Raw genomic sequence first — 20,623 nt, 5'->3', positions numbered from 1 at the left:
GCGGGCGCCCCGCGCAGGTGTCGGAGGGGCCGGGCCGGGCCGGGCCGGGCCGGGCCGGGCCGGGCCGGGCCGGGCATCCCGCGGCGGCGGCGGCGGCGGCGGCGGCCGGGCCCCTCGGTGAGCGGGCAGCTGCCCCTCCTGCGACCTCTCCAGCCCAGCGCCCACCCGTGAATTCTTGACTCCCGGGGAACAAGGGCGAGGACGGCGTTAATCGGTGCCTAATTTCCCACCGAGTGCGCGTTGCGTGGCGGGCCGGCTTAGGGCTGATCTCCCTTCCAAATAAAGCAGCGCGTCTATTTATGGCCGTGGCTTAAAGGGGAGCAGATCTCATGTACCGTGTTGGAAGTTCTTGAAAAACGGCCAAAGTACAGAGGTCAAGTTTCCTTGTACTGACGGCAACTTAGCGGGATGCGAGACGGCAGCGTCCTTCGTGAGGAGCTGGAGAACTGGGTCACCGTGCATCCTTCGCTAATCGCTTGGGTTCCAATAATAAATCACTTCAGTCTATTTCGAAGCAGCGTGGAGGACAGAGAGAATCTACTTGAAAGCCTGTTACTGCCTCAGCCGTGGGAGCCAGTGGGAGCATTGCCAAGGGGTTCATGTCGGCAAGATGAGGGTCAGGCCCCCAATATTGCCCAGTAGATTATACAATGAATAAAAAAAAATCCATACCTGTACTATCCACTGGGATCTCGCTCTTCATCAGAAATTAAGGGACAAGGCAAACAATATGATTGTTTGGCAAATTTCCCCAGGGGAAAAGACTTTTAAGAAATCATAAACCCCCTTGGTGACGCCTTGCCCAAAGCCAGTTCTTTCAGTATCTGCTGTTACTCAGAGGCAGCAGCTCTCAGTTTTACACGGAGCTGTACGCAAATAGACTCTACCAGTGTGTGCCCATGGAACAGCCTACTCTTGGAAAAGCTTGCATGGAAGGATTTAATGTTGACAGACTTAAGTAGTGATGTCTCAACTGTGAAGAATCTGTTGTTTAACCAACTTTATGAAGCAAAAGTGCCTATCGTTAAAGTGAGAGTATTCCCTTTGGTTTTAGAAGATCATCGAGGCTTTAAACATCTATGCAATTTGGTATGCACATAATTTGATAGTCTGTTTTACAAGAAGTTGATTAGAATCAGAAAAATCACCCTCCCTAACTCCCGCAGAAGAGAGCAATGAAATGAGTGCAGATCAAACAGCCTTAAAATGGAAAAAGGATTTATATAGTGGCAAATTGGGCAATGGCTCTTAAAACTACAGCTGTATCCTTCTAAATGCTCTTTTATAATATTGGTGAGTTGGTAAGTTATGATTTACTGCCATTTGATGTAAAATTTCCTTGTCACAAAAAATTGTCACAAAACATTAGCAATCACTGGCTGAAACCAAAAGGTTGCTTTTTTAAAATTCTTGGTATTGAGTTTTCTAGGAATGGACTGTCACTCCCTGCAGAGTGCATTTTGTCATCTCTGTTTTTTCCAGAAGCATACACTTTCTTTTTTTAACCTTTGCTAATACTTAAATACTTTTTTTTTTTACATTCATAAACGTGTTAGTTGTTTCGTGTCTGTAAGGCAAAGAAGGACTAGTATCACTTTTCTCACCAGCTGGGGCAATCTGAGAAATAGTAATCAGTTTAATTTCCCAGCTTGATTCAAAACACTGCTATTTACACTCCCATTGTGTGGTGATATCCTCCTGTTTACGTGACCAGGTTTAAAATTTAACTATGTCCACCATGCTGTTTTACTTCCTAACTCAGAAGACACGGATTAAAAAAGTAAGCAAAAAGAAAGCTCAGTGGTACTGCTCCTCTGTCAAACTTGGGAAGCATGGCTAAACAGGATTACATGTAATATTAGGGTCCTGATCCCACAGCTCTCAGCAAACCAACTTGTGCAGGGGCTTTGCCAAAGGCCGAGTGAGGGCAGGAGGCAGCAACAGCTGGCACTAAATGTCAGGTGCCTTAAAATAATGGCCATTTTTCTCCAAAATATTTTAAGTAGACCTGTATGGATTTGTGTCAGTGGCTTCAGTTGGGCAGCAATTTCTGGGAGAGAGGGGTCAGAGATGTCCCACTGTGGAATACTTCAGTGATATATTCCCCCTCTCCTAAGTCACTGGAAATAAAATGTAACTGGTTCCAGTGTCATGCAGATCTGGATTGATGCAGCAATCTCCTCTGTTACCCTGGGAGGTGAGAGAGGCAGAGGGTGACACCCACCACCCTCCCTTCCCACACTTTTTACATAGCTCTTTCAGGTGAGATAACAAATATACAAAAGAACAAAGTCTACCATATAAATGAAAGCAGATTTATAAAATTACAAGTTTAATAGATAAATATAATAAATACTTTATGCATCATAACTCTGGACAACTACATTTAAAGCAAGTATGTTGGCAAGTCACAAAAAAAGTTGCTTCCTTGGCAACTTTATTTTTCAGAAAACCACACTGACAGGCATATTACAATGTAACGCATGAGGCTTTATGCTGTAAGTATGTTCAAATCCCGCTCACCTACAGAGTTCACCATGACATATATATGGGTGTAGTGTACTTTCTATTTTGGAATGTCTTTTTGCACACCAACACGGTTGTACAGATAGATGTTATGTTCTACTTACCAGGGACAGGAGGAAGAGTTTTGAAGAAAAATACTGGTAAATGACTTCTAGAAAAACTAAAGCATTTCTTAACTTTTTATTGACATTGGCAAATTAAAATAGAATAAATTAACAATATTTTCTCAAAAAAATGTTTTGTACAAAAATACTGTCAAAATTTCCTGAAAAGCTTTCAACACAGTAGTATCTTTTCATGTACTGAATAAACTATATTAGCACAGTGTCAAAACGCTGAAGACAGAAACAAAATTTAAAAAAAAAAAAAATCTGTGAAATGTTTGCCACTAGTCAACATTCCATCCACACCATATTATTGTCTGTACATATGGGGGAGGGGGAATGGGTAGCAGACTTTTAAAGTAACAGCATTACTTTTCCTGATCTGGAAAGGTTTGGCCCACATCTGTTAAGCTTCCAGTTTAGCATATTCAGAAAAAAAAAAATTAGTCTGCACTGCAATGCATAGTTAAAAATTAAGCAAGATGGCAGCTTTTGTGCAGTAGTATCTGCCCTTCAAAGTTCATGCAACCAACTAATGCAATTTTTTTCCCTGTTCACTCAGAATTTGAAATGTAGTTCAAGTCATTGGAAATCATAGTTTACAAAATCCACAAGATTAAGCAATTTGCCAAAATTAATGTCTAACAGTCCAGCACTGTGGGAATTATGGGCACGTTACTGTGAGGAAATTAAGAGAGGGAGGTCGGGAGGGGGGCAACCAACATAAAAAGGCAGAGTTTGCTAGATATTATTACTACAAGAGGGGAGGTGAGTGACAAAGCTACAAAAAGAAAAGAAAGTGGCAGCGATTAAAAAAAAAACATTATACAAGCGCATAGTTGACTCTGCTTTCCAGATTCTCACCTTTTCAAGCCCTGAAAAGTGAGACACCGTGTCTAGGGGAATGTTTTCATTCGCACCGATAAAAGTCCTTTGTTTGTTTTAAATGAATCAGCAGCTCACCCTGCTGGGCTGCTGTTTGCAAACGAAGTCTGTCATGAAGTCAAACTCGTTCTGTCCCAACCACAGCTCGGGAAGCTCCTTGATGCGATCCAGCCCCATTTCGATGACTAAGGACATGAGGACCTCCTCGTCGATGAAGTCCGTGTCTATGACATTGGGCGGCAGCATTGCCGCGGGGACGTGGGGGACGGCGGGCGGTAAGCCGCTGCCGCCGCCGTGCTTGGGGTTGCAGTCCCTGAAATGCTGCTGGCTGCCGCCGTTCAGCTGGTGGCTACCGGGGTGCAAGTCCGGCATGTAGTGGCTGTGGGGGTAGGGGTGGTGGCTGAAGTACTGGTTGTTCAGCTTCTGGAGCTGCATGCTGGCGCTCAGCTGCCCTCCCGGGCTGGCGACGGCGGGGGCCATGAACTGGGAGCCGCTGAAGCGGGCGGGGGGTGGCATGCTGCCCGCCGGGTGCCCTCCGCTCACCGTGCCCGGCCCCATGGCGTGCCTCACCCCGCTGCTCGCGTTCATACTCCCAGCTCCGTAATGTATATGATCGCCCATCAGGGCGCTGAAGGCGTGCTGCTGCGGCGGCTGCTGCTGCTGGTGGTGGTGATGGGGGGTGGGAAACTGCCCCATGCCCATACGATGCGCAGGGTGGTGGTGGAGCCCGCCGGATCCGTCGGGGAATCGCCCGTGGTTCATGGCCATCATGTGGTCTGCCATGGCTCACCTGGAAAGTTAAGCGTGTGAATACATTAGGAAAATACACCCTTCCTCGGACATCCAGCCACCCTCTCCCGGACCAGCTGCATCTGCCTGGCCCTGGCAGAGATTACTTCGCTGGTCCTGCAGTCCTCTCTCCTTCCCGGTGGAGGGAATTAAAAAAAAGTCTCCCAAAAATCTACAGTGGCTCCACCACGGAGTACAAAAGGAAAAATAAGGGGAGCCCGCGGCACGAAAATCCCAGTCCCCTCCGCTAATCCGGCGGTCAGCGCGCCTTCCTACTCCGAGTCGCGCATTACCTATCGGCGGGGAGCGTCGCATTCGGCCATCGCCGCCGCCTCCCCGCACGCTCCGGAGCCGCCCAAGCCCCCCGGCTTCGCCCGCGAAGGCAGCGGATTCCCACGGCACTCTCGCTAACTTGCGGGGAACAAGCAAAGAATTGGCAAGTCCCACCTAGCCGCTGTCAGCAACTTTTCGAATTAAGTCCCAATTATTTTGGTGAAAATACGGTAATGCACGGATAAGGACATGAAGCCAAGCAGCTGAGAAACACCTTTCCTCGCGTGTTTATACAGTCACGTTTTTCCTGTTACACACAAAAGGGACACCCGGCACCAGCCACGAGAACCGCCGCACTCACCTCCCGGCTTCTTTCTTCTTCTCCTTCAAAGGTGGCGGTGGAATCAGTCAGCGAGAGTCACCCAGCATAGAGAGGGCTTCTCCGGCTCCCTCTCCCCGGCGCTGACGTGACCGGCGCCGCGATCGCTGCCGCAGCCCCGGAGCTGGTTCTCGCCCCTCCGCGAGGCGCATCGGCACTTGCCAACAATGAGCTGTGTTCCTTACACGGCTCTGGCCGCGGCTAATATAGGATTTCAGAAGGGAGGAGCAAAGCCCTTACAGGCAACCAGAAGTAAAACCTGGAGCAAGCGGGGCGGGGGGGAGGGGGGGAGGGAAAAGGGGGGGAAGAAGAGGGAAAAAAAAAAATCCCCAAACACCCAACACCCAGCGCGCGCGCGCAGGCAGCGGGGCACACTCGTGTTGGGAGACACACGGGAAGGGGCCGGGCGGGTTCGGGAAGGCGCCCGCGCACCCCGCGCTCAGCGCTTCCCCCGGCAACAAAGCGGGGCTCCGCGGCGGGGCGGCAGGAGCGGCACCCCGCGCACCCCGCGGCCGCTCTCCCGCTGCCTACGGCCCCGTCCGGCCCCTTGCGCCCGGGCATCGCCGCTGCCCCTTGCGCCCCGTCCGGTCGTGTCGCTGCGGCGCGGCGGCCGCCGACACGCGTGGGGCTGAGCGCTCCGGCGGCGCTGCCCGGGCAGGGCGAGGTCCGTCCCTCCGGCGCCGCCGCGGTGCAGGTGCCCGGATCCGCCGGCGTGAGGCCCCAGAACCCGCGTGGGCGTCCTTGAGGCCGGCCCCTCTCCCGGAGGCGAGATCCGAAATCCACCTTTTTCCACAAACACGGGCGCCGTACGCGAGAGGTGTGCGTGGGGATACCGGCACGCTCCCCACTTCCCACGTCCCTCCATCTCCTGTTTTTTTCCCCGCTGCCACCCGGGCTGTACATAGCGAGTGCCCACCCACTCTTGCCCTTGGCCAGCGTGGGATTTATTACAGTTATTTACGATTGTTTTCATTGGAATGGCAAAGAAAAACAGAACACACGGTCTGCGGGTGGGCACACGCTTTGCACGGGCAGTCGTGCCATGGCTGGGCACGTCCCTTATCGCTCCCCCTGCCCGGCAGAGCCCTGCCTCGCTGCACAGCCCCGGCAAGGACCACGCGTATCCAAGCCTCCACCATCCACCCCCCCGCCCCCCCACCCCGCCAACACCCGAGGCCGGCGCTTCTGCCTTTTGCTCCACATCCAGCAGCTCCTCTCTGAAGGGCAGCCATGCTGAAGTAGCAGGGAAGAGCTGAGGGGCTGGGGGAGGCATGCCACAGAGAAGTGCTGGATAGTGGCCCACTTTTCCACAGTGCCTTTGCCTGGTTTCTGCTTCCGTGTTTGTTCTTCTTGGAGCCGTCTACGGGCTCAAGGAGAGGACAGTGATAGGCAGGACACTCCCCCCCGCCACAAGGAATTGTGAATATGAGGTCAAGACGGCCATCGTGTAGGCTGAGATGTGGTTTCTACTCCTCCATGTTCTTTGCAAGGATGCACCACAGTGCAAGGGAGCCTCCCTGGGGAGGCACAGGTGAAGCAAATGAGATGCTTCAAGAGGCTCTCCATGTGGCACCGTCTAACTCCCTTTTGGGTAGGTTCTTACTTGGCCGCAGGGGCTTGTGAAACTTAAAGTATGATTAGCTCTGTCTTGTCTCTCCTGGAGATGGAGGCAGAACTGGGCTTCTGGATGCACTGAGGTGTGATGGATGGGTGTCTCTGTGTGCCTGGTGCAATCCTTTGGCAAAGCTACATGGGCAGGTGGCAGTGGTTGGGCACACATGGGATACCAGGAAAATACCTGGCTGAGGTCCCAGCTGTGAGGGACAAAAGGGGTGAAATCAAAGTGCTGGGAGCACATGAAGCTTTAAAAGTGTGAGCTACTTCAAGGAAGTTACATTATCCTGGAGCTCCCTTTCCTTCAGCAGTTAAGTTGGGTGCCCACCATGATTTCACATTTCGGTGTTCAAATGCAGGTGAGTAGATGGATGTGACAAATTGTCACTGAACGGGGATCTCTGACACAGCCAGGGATGGTCAGAAAAGTGACAGTACCTTTCTGTAATTTTTTCTTCTCGTTGGTGTGCAGGTTTAGCAGGACAAAATAATGAATAATAAGAAGATCCTGTTCCATTTTGGCAAGTAGTCAGCTGTGTATCATGACAAGTAGTTTGTTTAATGTCACATATCCATGGTGATACTGGTATGCCTTTTTGCTCTCCACTGCTTTAAATTTGCAATCCTTTTTAAAGCCAAGCACACATCGTATCACCACCCTGCAAATGCCCTTTCCTATTTTCAGCTTTCAGGTGCTGTAAGCTGCCAGCTTGCCAAAGTGAGTTATGGACAATTGGCCTGAGACTGCCAGAAGCAGTAGTAGGGAAGTCATAGCCTCCATGACACTTCACTCATACAAAACATATCTTCAGGTATTTACAGTCCACATACAAAGAATTCAGTGGGAGAGTGCTTTCTCCATCAGAGGCTGCAGTGGGATCCAGATAAGGCTCAGCAGAGCACTGCCAGACAAGGCAAGTCTGTAATTGTTTATGGCCATAGTGAAGTGGGAACACAGTTGGTTGCTTTCCAGGAAATGGCTGGAAGACTTGTGACTGGCAGCTAAGGGAATGCAGGACAAAGCATGAGCCCATCACCACTGAGCTCTCAGGAAACCCCAAATCTCATTTGTTTGCCGCTCCTGATCTAAGCCGTGGTTATTTAAAGAAATATTTTCACTGATATTCTTCAAAGTCTTGTGCATACAAGTTGGTGCCTCAGTCAAGACAGCAAGAAAGCAGGGCACTGCATACCAGGAGAAAGCCAGAGATGGCCAGGGGCGGGAATGAAAGCAGCAGGATTCACAGAGTTGCTTCTCAAGTGAAGAATTGGAGTAGAGTTGAAAGCAGAATGTGTCTGAAGGGCCCATCTAGGACAAATAGCTAAGAAGTATCAAACACAACAATGGAAAAGAAATACATAGATGGCCCCTCAGTTGAATGTTAACATTTTCGATTGGAAGGCTGGCTTGCAGATGCGGCCTTGTTCATTCCTTCCAGAGTGGAATGTCTGCTGAGCGTGGTGAAAGGAAGGAAAGGAAAATCACAAAGGACAATCCCAGATGGTGTGTTTTCAGATATTTGCTGGAAATGTTGAAGCTTGCTGAGTATTGGGGGTATATCCCTGGAACAAGAAACCCAGGGCGATGAATTTCATGCCAATGGGGTTCTTCAAATCCTTTTTTTGCAACTTTGAAAATGTAATCCCTAACTCTCTATAACTTGTCTGTCCCAGATGATTGTGGAGGTGAGTTTCTGTTCTGTTCCCTCCCACACTGACACAAAACAGTCAGGAAAATGCAGGTCAGGACAGCTGCTAGGGTTATCTGATAGGAAATTTTATATTAGAATGATATCCTGGAAGAAGTGCCTATTCTGTAGAAATGACACTCTGCTATTGAGAAGACAAGCCATGATTTTATGGCTGCTCTCACATCTGACCTCCTCAAAACTCTCTATCTTCAATCCCACCCTTCCCAGAGGCACCTGGCAGTTGGGATGGAGGAGGGAACTCTGGTGCAGGAGGTCCCCAGCTCTTTGCTGGATGGCTGTCCCTAGCTTCACTGCCCACCCTGAGGAAAAATGACAAATTTGTTCCAGATGGGCACCCAGGAAGCAGAATAATCTGTTTTGGTCTCTCTACATGCCTTTTTATTACCCCCTGGAATTCCCTTTGTGAAAAGAACAGTTAAGGTTTTTTTTGCTGTTGGAGTTTTGATTAACAGGGAACTCTGTTTTCTGTATTACTTCGAGACCTCTTATTTTTATGGGATTGAGGGGAAAGATTAGACACATGTTTAACCATGAGTCTAGTCATGAGATCCTCTGTGTATCCAGGTGAGAAGGAATTACTGTGGCAATTTTGGCTGTTCGAACAGTCCCGAAGTCCAAACTATGGCAGAAAACATGAGATTAGCTCAGTTTACTTAGCTCAATATCAGACACAAGCTTCCTAAATCCATCACAGGTCCCCTCTGTTGGTCCAGACACTAGCCAGGCAATCCCCAGAGCTGAGCATCTAGCCTCCCTTTTCAACAATCTGCTATCCCAGGGAAGGCCACTGCTCAGAGAGGTACTGCACCTGACACAAAGGTGTGCAGCCCAAGTGTGGATGAGATGACCCACTGAGGATTTATTTCAGTGGTAGCCTGTTACCAGGAGTTACTGGAGTGATGTCAAAGCAAATCTGTATTGTATTCCTTAGAGTTGGCTAGTGGGAAAAAATCAGTGAAAATGCAGAATGAGACATAGAATGTGCAATCTCAATTAGTCTGTGTGGGATTAATTTTTTCTTTGACAGGTTTCACAGGATATCTCTATGTCTCTATACCATCTCTATGCTGGTTGCAGGTGGTCACTGTGCTGACAACTGGGGTTACACATGTGTTTTATTAGCAGCAAATCATTCTGAAAGGAGTTATCCAGGGCAAGGAACTTCCTTGAAACATTAGGGGATATGTTAGAGGGTTTTATATGCCTGTGTCTCTTGTTGGTATGCCAGGAACCAAACATGTACACATAAAATTGCTGGTCAAAATTAAGGAATACAGGCTATGCAAATTGTGCTACTTTCTTCCCACCCACTTTTTTTTTTTTTTTTTTGTTAGGTGGATCAAGATAGTAATGTGCCAGTGTATTTTATTTTGATAATGAATGTGGCTTTGCACCCTTTATCTGCATGATCTTACTCGTGTGTTAAAATCTTGGTAAGCTCCATTTTTTTTACCCATATATGCCCTCTTTGTGCAGTTTTTCAAACTTGTGTGATCACAGCTGAGAGGAGTATTTAAGCGTAATTTCACTGCAAAGTATCTGTGTTGGTTTTACCCTGGGGGGAGGGCACACTAGAAAGTTTTTTCTCGATGAGAACTTCCTCTGTGGATTGATGGGACCAATTGGAGGCTGGTTTAGTTGACAGCCCGAGAAACCAATGGGAAAAGTCGGTTCGCTCGGTGAATCCCATTTGAAGCAAGTAAAGCCCGGGGAAGCTCTCTTGCGTTTCTGGCCTCTTACGGTGTGGCCCCGGCCTGGCCCGGATCCCTTCGGATCCCTTCCCTCCCTGGCGGGAGCGGCTCCGGAGGCTGCTGGGCCCCGTCTTTAACCAGGGGTCCCAGTGGCCAAGGGGAGCGGAGCCCATTGCTGGATTCTCCCCTTTTCCCGGTGTTCCCGTGGCTCGGGGGGCCCCGCCCGGCCGCCCTCACGGGCTGGGGGGAGGCAGCCGGGCCCGGTTCGGGAGAGCCCCCAGGGCTTTGTGTGCTGGGCAGGGCAGAGGGAGAACCCCCGGGCTGCGGCTGGAGCTGGGGGCGGGCAGCGCCGGGGGAAAGCCATGGACACACGGCCTTGGCACCCATTTCTCCTCTGCGTGGACTCTGCGGTTTTCGTCCTGCCCCTCCGGCGTGGCCTGGCACAGCCCCTGCAACTTCTGTGTGAGATTTTAATTTTTTTTTTCCCATTGCTCAAATAAGACTGACAGACTTTCATCTTTCCTTGGTTGAGAGGAAAAAACTAGAAAAGTTACCCTGAAGTTAATAAAGTAAAAGCTAAGTTTCTAAATGGAAGGAGAATGAGGAGACGCCATGAAGGTTGGCTGGAATATCTTTTTGTAAGTTATAGGGGTGGACTGTACTTCACGAAGAAATGCCTTTAAACCATGAAAAAAAAGAGAAAGACATGGGGGTGGAGCAAGGTGTAAAGTGTTTGAAGAATCCTTTGCCCTGAGGAAAAGAGGGGGATCTCTGTTCCTGGGAATGAAGTATGAACAGAAAGAAGTGAACTGAAGAGAACTTTTGCTTTTGAGTAGCTCATCCTTAAAAGTAATACCCCGTGACTTTTTAACATGGCCCGCAACTCAGTTCTGAAAAGACTGTGAAGTGGGAGGAAATTCATGATAGCACATCCTGGGCGGCTGTTAATCATGAAAAAGTGGAGTCAAGAGAGAACTGGTGATTTCCTCTCTTGGTAAAAGATCCTTATAGCTAAACAAAAAGAAACTTCTCTCCCTAAAGTGAACTGAAAAAGATTATTTTAGTAAGGAATTCACTGAAGTGTCCCTGTATGTTCTTAAGCTGTAACAAAGTGGGAAAGAAGAACTGGTCTGAAAATCTGTTCTGAATTTATTATTATTGTTCTTTGTGTTGTTAATAAAGTTTTTTTCTATATTCCCTTTTCAAGTTTTAGGCCTGCTTTACTTTTACTCCTAATTCTATTTCACAACAAAAAGTAAATATGTATTACAATTAACAAACCTTAAACTATTGCAGTATCTCTTTTTGAAAAAGTAACTCTGCAAAAAATAGGAAAACTTATTAAAAAACATTATTTCCTGAAGAGGCACAAGAGGATGTAAATATACTGAAAAACACACACATAAGCAAACAGTGAATCAAGCATCATTCTGTTCGTACTTTGTCACACAGATCCCCAACACAGACCTTTTCACTACTCTTTATGTTTTGGTATCAGCGGGAACCAGAAGTAACAAAAGGGAACATTCAGGTGCTCTTGACAAAGCAGAGGCAGCTTCTGTAGTAAACTGAATAACGCAAGCTTCAAATACAGCACAGAGGTGGAAAGTGGTCACCAGGGCTAGGCTATATGAACAAATAATTTTTTCATTTGGAGACCAAGCCACATACTAATACTACTTGGGTCAAGAAAGACATTACAAATTTTTTTAGAATGAGATGCTTTATTTAATTAAAAATTATTAGAAAGCAGTGTGCATACTTCTAAGTATGTGTTAGACCTGGATGAGTACACCTAAAGCATTTGTTGCATATATTCTGTAGTTAATTGAATTGGTAGTTGACAAGTAATTTATTTGAAGTCCACCTAATAATTGATATTTATTATTAGAATGAACTGGAATGCTAAAAGCAACCAAAAAAGATTTATGGTTACAAATATAGGGCTCAATACAGATACACTGATACACATGGTTAACAGTCACTTTTTTGGACAGATCCTTTCACACAGTACCCTACTCTCTTGAGCCTGAAGAGCAACATTCTATTTTAAGTGTGTGAGGCTATGCAAGAAGTAAGATCTCAGTATGAGTAAGGCTGACAAAATCTTAACTTCTCAGACCACCAGCTGATCAAATTGACACAACTTACATCCAGCAACTGTCTCTACTTGGGACTGGATTTTCATGTGATCACATCTTTATAGCACAACAGTCCACTTAAGACACTGATCTGTTTGAGTTTCTGGCCTGGGATTTAATAATACCCAATTAAATATATAATTATATTATTCCACTGATTAAGTCCAGACTGTCTTTGAGAGTTCAACATTTCTGACTTGAAGAAAGTGTTAGTAAAATTAGCATAATGATTATTATATAAGAGAAATGTTCTGTTGCAATGCTGAACACCAATTTAGATATGGATAAGTATGTACACTGGATATGCTTATTGGACCTAGCAGTATCACATGCAGCAGAATCTCTCTAAATCACATGAGAAATACTGACTTTCATGGGACTACAAGAGTTCTGTACAGCAAACAAGTGTGTGCAAATATGGTGTTGTAGGATGTAGGAAAGTAGTTGTTCCATACAATTATTATGGTCAAGGCTTCTCCAGCAACTTTACGACTTTAAATTTTTATTTAAAGAAATAGAGAAGTAGTCTAGTCCTCCTCTTGATGATAAGGGTTACAAGCAGCTGTGGTGTTGGTGTCACATGTCATACATTGTCAGCAGACAGTTGCAGTTTCAGTTACATTTTCTCCTTTGATTTCATTATGTTCTTCTCCTAAATTAAATAATTATAATGTGTGTACTGTGTGGTAATGGCAGCACCATCTATTCCAGGCCTTTAGAAATATGCTGCAGGTTCAGGAGAATTTGGAAGCAATAAACCTTCTCATCTTGTTTGTCATTTTAGGCAACTTACTTTGCATACACCTTCTCCAGTGGTTTATTTTTTACAAGGATGAAGAATCTGGGAATTGTTCCAATCTGCCCTGTCATATCAGTGGATTTTCACTGTCTTTCTTTAGTTGAGGACCTTTTTACTGCAAAACTGTGTTTTTGAGGCTTTATATTTCAAATTTGGTCTCATCTCAATCCAACACTTCACATTGTGAAGTGAAAAGAATGTTCCATTCTCTGGAACATGATAGGTTATCTTTGTTTTCTGTGGCAAGGGTTAATCTCGCTCAGACAGACCATTCTCAGTGTAGAAGATGCCTATCTGTGCTTCTCCCTTCCTGAATGCTTGCTGCAGAGGAGCCTTGCTGCTGTCCTTCTCAAGATTAGTTACACACTTTCTATGTGGATTACTTCCTGCTTTCCTTCAGCCTTTCATTTTGGTTGGCACCAGCAAATGTTGTTTCCATTTGTGTAAGTAGCTGTTTCGTGGGCCCTAGGATTTGGAAACAATAGACTCGATTCTAGTACATTTTAAGTTTTGCTCTAAAATATGTACAGTAAGTTAGTCAAACCCCTGAAAAATAATGAAACAAAGAAATGTAAATATTCAAAATAGTTTATATTTCCTGAAACTACTCAAAACTCAAGTTTGGTAGCCCCTTATTTGGAAATACACACTCTGTTTTCTTATCAGACGTATCTTTATGAGTGTTGCAAACTACACCATCATTTTTTTTTTCCAATTGATTATTTTTGTTTTCAGTTGTTTTTAGGAAGGCACAGCAGATGTATGTAATTTTTCACACTTTGCTGTTATGTGTCAGCCTGATGATATCATACTCAAGCACTAATAATACTGCTACTCGCCTTTTACATAAATTAGCACTTCACAGCATCAGAGCATAATACCAACATTACCTAATTACTCCAGAATTGAGCATGCACTCTTTTCCTTTTAGAGTAGAAGCTTAAATGGATTTAAATGGTCAAATGTAATCAGAAAGGAAAACAAGTCCTTTAATAGCTGTGCAGTGGTCTCATCAAAAGGCCAGGAGCCAGGGTATTTGTTCTCTCCTCTCTCCCAGATCCAGCAGTGTAATTAAAATCAGACTTAAGCACCCGAATTCCTTTCTCCTTCTCCAAGTCCTACATAGACCTCAGTTTATCTCTCTGTAAAAGTGGAAAAAAAATGATACCTTTCTCCTAGGAAATGCCTATCAGACATCCTTTTGGGTTAATGCCTCAGAATCACTACTGTGACTGCAGATACTTGACATCAAAGCATTTTACAGCTATCCTAGTTTTCTGCATTTATTTCAGTTCATGAGTGGGGCTCTGGCCACCTTAATGTCAGTAGAAATAGTCACTACCATCCCTGACTTCAGTGTAGGCAGTATCCACTCTTGGCATTTTTAATCTCATCCAAAAGGCAACCCTTCCAATAACCTTGTGTTAGTCCCACCCAAGCAACAGGACAAAATTCTCCCCTCTCCTCTGCCTTCCCTGTGTCCTAAATATTCCACTCCCAGTGCCTCTTACCAATTACCTCTGCAAGACTCTTTGGAGGCTCTTGCTTCCTTTCTGCTCCAGGATGAATTATCCCTGCAAACTTTCAATCCTCATAGCTCTTGTCCAGGAAGATCATTGCAATTTTCCTTCCAAATAGCCCATTTCCTGCAGCTATGTGCAACACCCCCCACCAAATCTCTCACAGGGTGAATGGCAGCAGTCCAGCAACATACTATCAATCACAGTGAAGTTAGGTTCTTGGACAACTTCTTTACATAACCACATCCACTGCCTCTTTTTTCCCTCCAGACTCTGACACCCCAATAACCAATTTCCATTCATTTAGAAAATGTTAAATCCAACAACTTCCCTCACTATAATGCCCATACATGATAAACCAAACATCATATAATTTACTCTGGTATGGAAGGTGTTCAGTGATAGCACGAATATGTGTTAGGGCTCTTGCATCCATCTGAAGCTGTCTTCAAGATCTTAAGAAAAATGTTTCCTCCAAGGCTGAAGGTTGACCTGCACTTGTACTTTAGTGAGGTTGCCTGCAGTTCCAATCCCCCTCCCCCCTCCACCATTCCCATACCAGGGTGGGAAGAGGATTATTGTTTTTACTCCTCCAAGAGTTTGAGGACTATCCACCACTCTGTATTTTCATTTACAGATTTTCTATAATTCTTCATATTTAAGGGCAAAACTCCCAACAGTTTGCAGTGTTTTGAACATTTCATTGTCCTTCATGTATAAATTCTCCAGGATAGTTGACTTATTGTTATTATTATTATTATTATTATTATTATTATTATTATTATTATTTTGAATATAATATTGTCTTGGATATTATATTAAGTCTTGCAGAATAAAATAAAATATAAAATGTTCTGTGACTAACACCGACTTAAATTCAGTGTATAGCTCTGACGAATGCTATTTTAAACTATCATATTGCTTCTCATGTATTATGGCTAGCAATCCCTTGCTCAGTGGTTTTTTTTTTTGTTTTTTTTTTTTTGTTTTTTGCACAGAACAAGGGACGTTGATTTCAGGAAGAACAAATAGCTAAAAGCTATGAAATTCAGTCACATATATTTTGCCTGAACACAGGTATTCATAGCACAGGAAAAGCTGCTGGTACATGAAGTTCAGTATCTGCCTAACTAGCAATGCCAACATTAATATCTCCTAGAGAACTCATGATGCATCTGGCATTCAACAATACCTGAGGAAGGATTCCCTTATGACTGTGCAACTGAGAGGACAAAACTTTAATATAAAGCAACACACCAGCTATATCATCACTGGCGGAGGCATAAATCTGAGGGGTTTCTATCTTAACCCTGCTGACTCTTGAACACTGGAAATTGAAGGCTCTTGTCATTTTTATTTTCTGTACAAGTGATGAAATGGTACCTCCGTGGCTTGTATAATCAGTTTGCCTGATTACAACAGTTAATGGACTGACTCTATTTACATGAGCAGAGAAGCCATGTTTCCTTTCTTTTTTTATGTATAAGTCTCCTCGGTTTTGGTGGTAAACAAAGCTATTTACCACACTAACTGTTTATGACCAGTTTTCTACCAATTAGTTACAGGCTACATTAAGAGACCGTATCCTTTTACATGTTTCCTTATTATGAACCAGGTACACAAGCATGCCATGTGCCACATCTGTTCCATCCTTCACTGAACAAGGTTTCATGTACTCTTTCTTTAAAAGTCATCAATCTGCTCAGTTGAGGTGCTGAGATTCTAGGATGCACTGCAGTCAGTAACTCAGGACATAAGTGGCACTTGGCATGATTGACCTCTACAGGTTCATTTGGTTTATTCTCTAGGCAGGTTTCTCTTCTGCATCCCTCTGAGTTTGGATAACTGAAATTTTCTGTGAATGCTTTTATATAATCATGTTACAGTATCTTTTGTCATCCATTTTTTTATTACAGCTTATTTTCTGGGTTTGACCACTGCAGCACACTGAGCAGACATCTTCATTAAGCTGTCCATGCTGATGCCTCAGTCTTTTTATTGAAAGGTTACAATTAATTCAAAACCCATCTGTGTATATGAGTAGTTTAAATCATGCCTTCCAAGGTGCATTACTGTGCACTCATCTACACTGCATTCCCTTTGTTGATGCATTACTCAGTTACTTAGTGTTGTCAAGGCTTACCAAGGTGTCTCACCAGCCTTGTCTTGCCCACTGCTCTTACGGATCCAGCTTTTCTAGTAGGACCTCATAAAGTACATTAAACAATGCCACTGTTTGTATTGATTCTAGAGGCACCCCACTACTTAAATGCTGTGAAGAGAACCAAGCAATTATTCCTGCTCTGCCCCTGCCTGCTATCCCCTAAGTGGATTTGCATCCATGACTAGCAGGTTGTTAGCCACTCTTCTTCTGACAACTGGCTTTCCTTAGTAGCCTTTTGTGAACACTCTTTTTTCAAAGCCTTTGCACTGTTTAAGTAACATCCCCTGGTTCCCCATTACCATGTCACAAAATTGCTCAAAATCCAAGTAGGGGACATCAAAGCCTTCTTTCTTTTCACAAACTTCTGTTTGTTGACCCAGAAGATTTATGCTGCTATGTTGTTTTTTCAGTGTTCTGCACAGGTGACTTTCAGGTCTGTACTACTGCAGTACTGCTGTGATGGGGAGCTACTTTATAAACTAAATCTATTTCAGCAGGCTGTTGTGTTTCGTACAAGTAGCAATTTCTGCAGAAACAGTTCACTCAGCCACTCAGGAGCTGAAGAAAAAAAGGTAGAGAAATGAAGTTTCCTCAGCAATGATGCATCCACATACCCACACTCCATTTTGGGGCTTGCTGAGGGTTCACTTTTAACCCTATAATCCCATGTTTGTGTCACTAAATTTGGTACTGTCTGATCAGCATCTGCTACCTTGTTCCTCAGGAAAATTCCTCAGGTTCCTGTTTTGCCTGCAGGAGAGGCTTCTCTCAGACAGCTGGTCTATCACAAGCATGGGCTTCTTTTCCCCTCCAGAGCTTGTCTCTGCTGGCCACCACCTTGGCTAGCAGCACCAGCCTGAGTGTGCCTTGCTGCCGTGCCTTTTGGGCAGGTGGCTCTGTGCATTTTGGCATTTGGAGCAGGCTTGTCATGGTGTGCCCATGAGCTGGGAACTGTCAACATGGAGTTGTGGTCCTACATGGTGAGTCCCTTTGCTGGGAACAAGCCAAAACTGTGCGCAGAGACCACCTAGCTTTAGGTGAATCACCTTTATTAAACACTTCTTCATAGGTGTGGGGAATGGAAAATTACTTAGAAAAAAGAAAGGATTTGAGATCACCTGGTGGCAGAAAATAACGGCACCAAGTACTAAAGACTTGTGACAGTGTGTGGGAAGTGGTGCAGCACCCAAGAGCAGAGATTCTTTGAAATTGAGGCCTTTCACAGGAAGGGACACACTTTCTTCCTTAAGGGGATTTGATGTGGGTGTTTATTTTTTTTATTTTTTTTTTTACTTTTTTTAAATTCACTGACTGTGAAGCACTGGTAATGGGTGGGGCACAGTTCCTGTTTAACCTTTGGCAATGTGGATGGAGGTGAGAGTCACTGTCTAGGGAGCTCCATCTGTGGCTGTGCACTCGGCATCTCTGATACTGATGGAGTTCGACCAGCTTTGTCAGTCCTCAGAGACTCCAGAAAAAAACACTGGTGCAGACAAGGCCACTGCATCCCAAACAGCAGACACTGCAATTTTCAAAGGTTGCCTTGCTTACTACTTGTTGGCTTTTGCTAGTGAAAAATAACAGGTTTAAATGTGGCTAAATGAGCTGTGATTCTGGTCAACATGACCATCATGCCAGCACGGGGCTGGAGGCAAAGATGGGAGTTTGGTATTGTTGGGGAAAGGTTGGACCACCTACTTTGCCAGCTTATACAACAGAGAGCAACTGCATGGAACAACTGCAGATTCCAAGAAATGTACAGCTGGGTACCTTTCTTACTATTCCATGTGGCAGAAGGAGAAGCAGCAACTCTTACCCTGAGCAACTTGCACCCCAATTCAGTTCCATAAATGGAATATACTTTACAGCACTGTACTTACTATATGGCTGGTACTGTTGATATCACCTTGGTTTCCTAAAGTTTTCATTTCATGGTATTCTAGTTTGGCGTATAAAAAGCTTAAAATATTTTTACATTCACTTTCACATTAACCTCAGAGTAGACCTTCCAAATCTGACGCACTGAAAATAAGTGACACTCATTTTGGATTAATTTTAAGGCACTCTTAAAATGTATTACCTTCCCCCCTTCTGATAAAAGAATTTTGCAGTTAGTTTCAATGATCCATTTAAAATCTCATTCTGCTTTTGAGGTTCTTTTTTGTAATCTAATTTAAATTTCTACTGCTTGGAAGACCTGCTAAGAATTCTTAATTGGTATATGGAACAGTAAATATAAAAACAAATGGCAAAGAAGAGTGGAAAAGAACAAAACAGTAGGAATGCAATAGAAACAAGGAGTAACTTTGTTGCCACTATGCTAGCAATGCAGAGTTTTTAAAAGCATGTTGAATCTCAATTCTCTTCCATAACTTTCTACCCTCTTCTACAGGACTTTTCTTTTCTGAATTATTTTTGGAATCACAGCGCTGCAAAATTCGATTTCCTTTCTTCACCCCTCTATTCCTCTACCAACTTCCTTGAAACCAAGAAATTAATTTATTTCTCTAATAATTGCAGTGTGGAATGGAGATTATATCATAGAAATTAGAGATGCAAATGGGCAAGTTAGGTCATTCAGCAGTGCATCTGCACTGTGTATGCATGATGACTCCCTATACTGTAACATGTTCTCTAGTGTTTTGTCCAATCCAATTTTGTAAATTGGGTTGACTTCTATTTAAATTGTGAGGCTGTTCTATAATACAGAGAGATTACCAAGAGGAATGTCCTACATATGACCCAATTTAGGGATTTTATTTTCTTTTTAATCAAGCTTTTGCCATATAACTTTTTAAAACTTCTTGCTAAAACCATATGGGAAAATACACAGAAACCATCTAACATCACTGGAATGGTGATGCAGTTTACAATCACTTTGAAGGAAAACTGAGGATTAATCTTGTCAATAAGTGCATTATGGGGACTGCTTCCACAGCAGTTCTTCCCACACAAGTGCTCATTGCCCCAAATGGGAGCTGCTCAAGTGCAATAGCTGCAAAATCAATCCCCCGTCATGTAACATCCCTTGAATAACAAACTAAAAGTGCAGTGTATTATTAGTTTATCTATGGTCTGAAAGTCTGTCAGTTGTTTTTGCATTTGAAGTGCAAAATTATTATATAACTGTCTGAGCAAAGATCCATTAGTCTAACCCCAGAAATCTAAAGATTATTTGACCTAGTTTATTTGGTGGAGAAGGAGACAGGAGGCACAATGCTATTTAGGCACCTCACTGTGCTTGAGTGATTTCAATGTGAGCTGGCCATCTACACAGCTGCTTGGTGCCTTAGACCTTTGTAGCTTTTGGCCTGAATATCTGGCTTCCCATTCCCTGTTCTAAACACAGCTTAGGAGTTCTAATACAGTAATTTATCATGCGAGGCATTAGAAAGAATAGATGAGACTTCAATATTTCTATTGTATGAGACTTTAAAAAAAATTAATTGGCCGTTGTTATGTATCTTAATGTTATGTTTTTGTTTTGTAAGGTAAGCAGTAAATCACGTGGCTGCTTTGGAAATCAAGATTCTTTTTTCAGGTGCCTGAGGCTGTGCATGGTATTCTAGGTTGGAGCACAATGCAGTTTTGAAGTTATTTCCCCAGTTGTCTCCACTTACAGAGCTCTGGTTTAGTCTGCAAAGTGTTTTTGGTATGAGCTAACTAAATTTTGTTTCTTTTCAGAGAAACTAAACCAGAAGTTTCTGTCTGCTCACACACCAAAACCACTTTGACAGCTGGTGATGGTCCAAGCCTGTAATGCAGCCCTTGAACAACTTGGAAATCTCTGGAGCCACACATGCTCAGTTCAGGGGATGGGACTAAACTTCGTGTGAATTTTCCCCAAACTGCTCGAATTGGAAATAAAGGGGCCTCAATACCAATACTTTCGAATGTCTTATCTGTGCTTATAGTGTCAAATTAGTGGCTAACGATAAACTTAGTCTGACATTTTAGGAATATAGTGTTAGGCCCCTCTGTCTGGCAGTTTGGACCCATGAGTGCATTAGTGACTCCCTGCAAGCC

The 20,623-nt window shown here is 44.3% G+C and overlaps 1 protein-coding gene across 1 annotated transcript; it reads right to left on the bottom strand.

Annotated features, from left to right (window-relative positions):
• Nucleotides 1-3,535: 3,535 nt before the first annotated feature.
• On the bottom strand, nt 3,536-4,307 carry CITED2 (Cbp/p300 interacting transactivator with Glu/Asp rich carboxy-terminal domain 2). Its single transcript, XM_062488906.1, has one exon. It carries the CDS (start codon nt 4,296-4,298, stop codon nt 3,582-3,584), a length of 717 nt encoding a protein of 238 aa, XP_062344890.1. The 5' UTR covers nt 4,299-4,307; the 3' UTR covers nt 3,536-3,581.
• Nucleotides 4,308-20,623: the final 16,316 nt, after the last annotated feature.

The sequence above is a fragment of the Cinclus cinclus genome, chromosome 3 (genome assembly GCF_963662255.1).
Source record: "Cinclus cinclus chromosome 3, bCinCin1.1, whole genome shotgun sequence".
Classification (NCBI taxonomy): Eukaryota; Metazoa; Chordata; class Aves; order Passeriformes; family Cinclidae; genus Cinclus; species Cinclus cinclus.
Note: the sequence above shows the minus strand (reverse complement) of the source record. Positions and strands in the feature narration are given on the sequence as shown.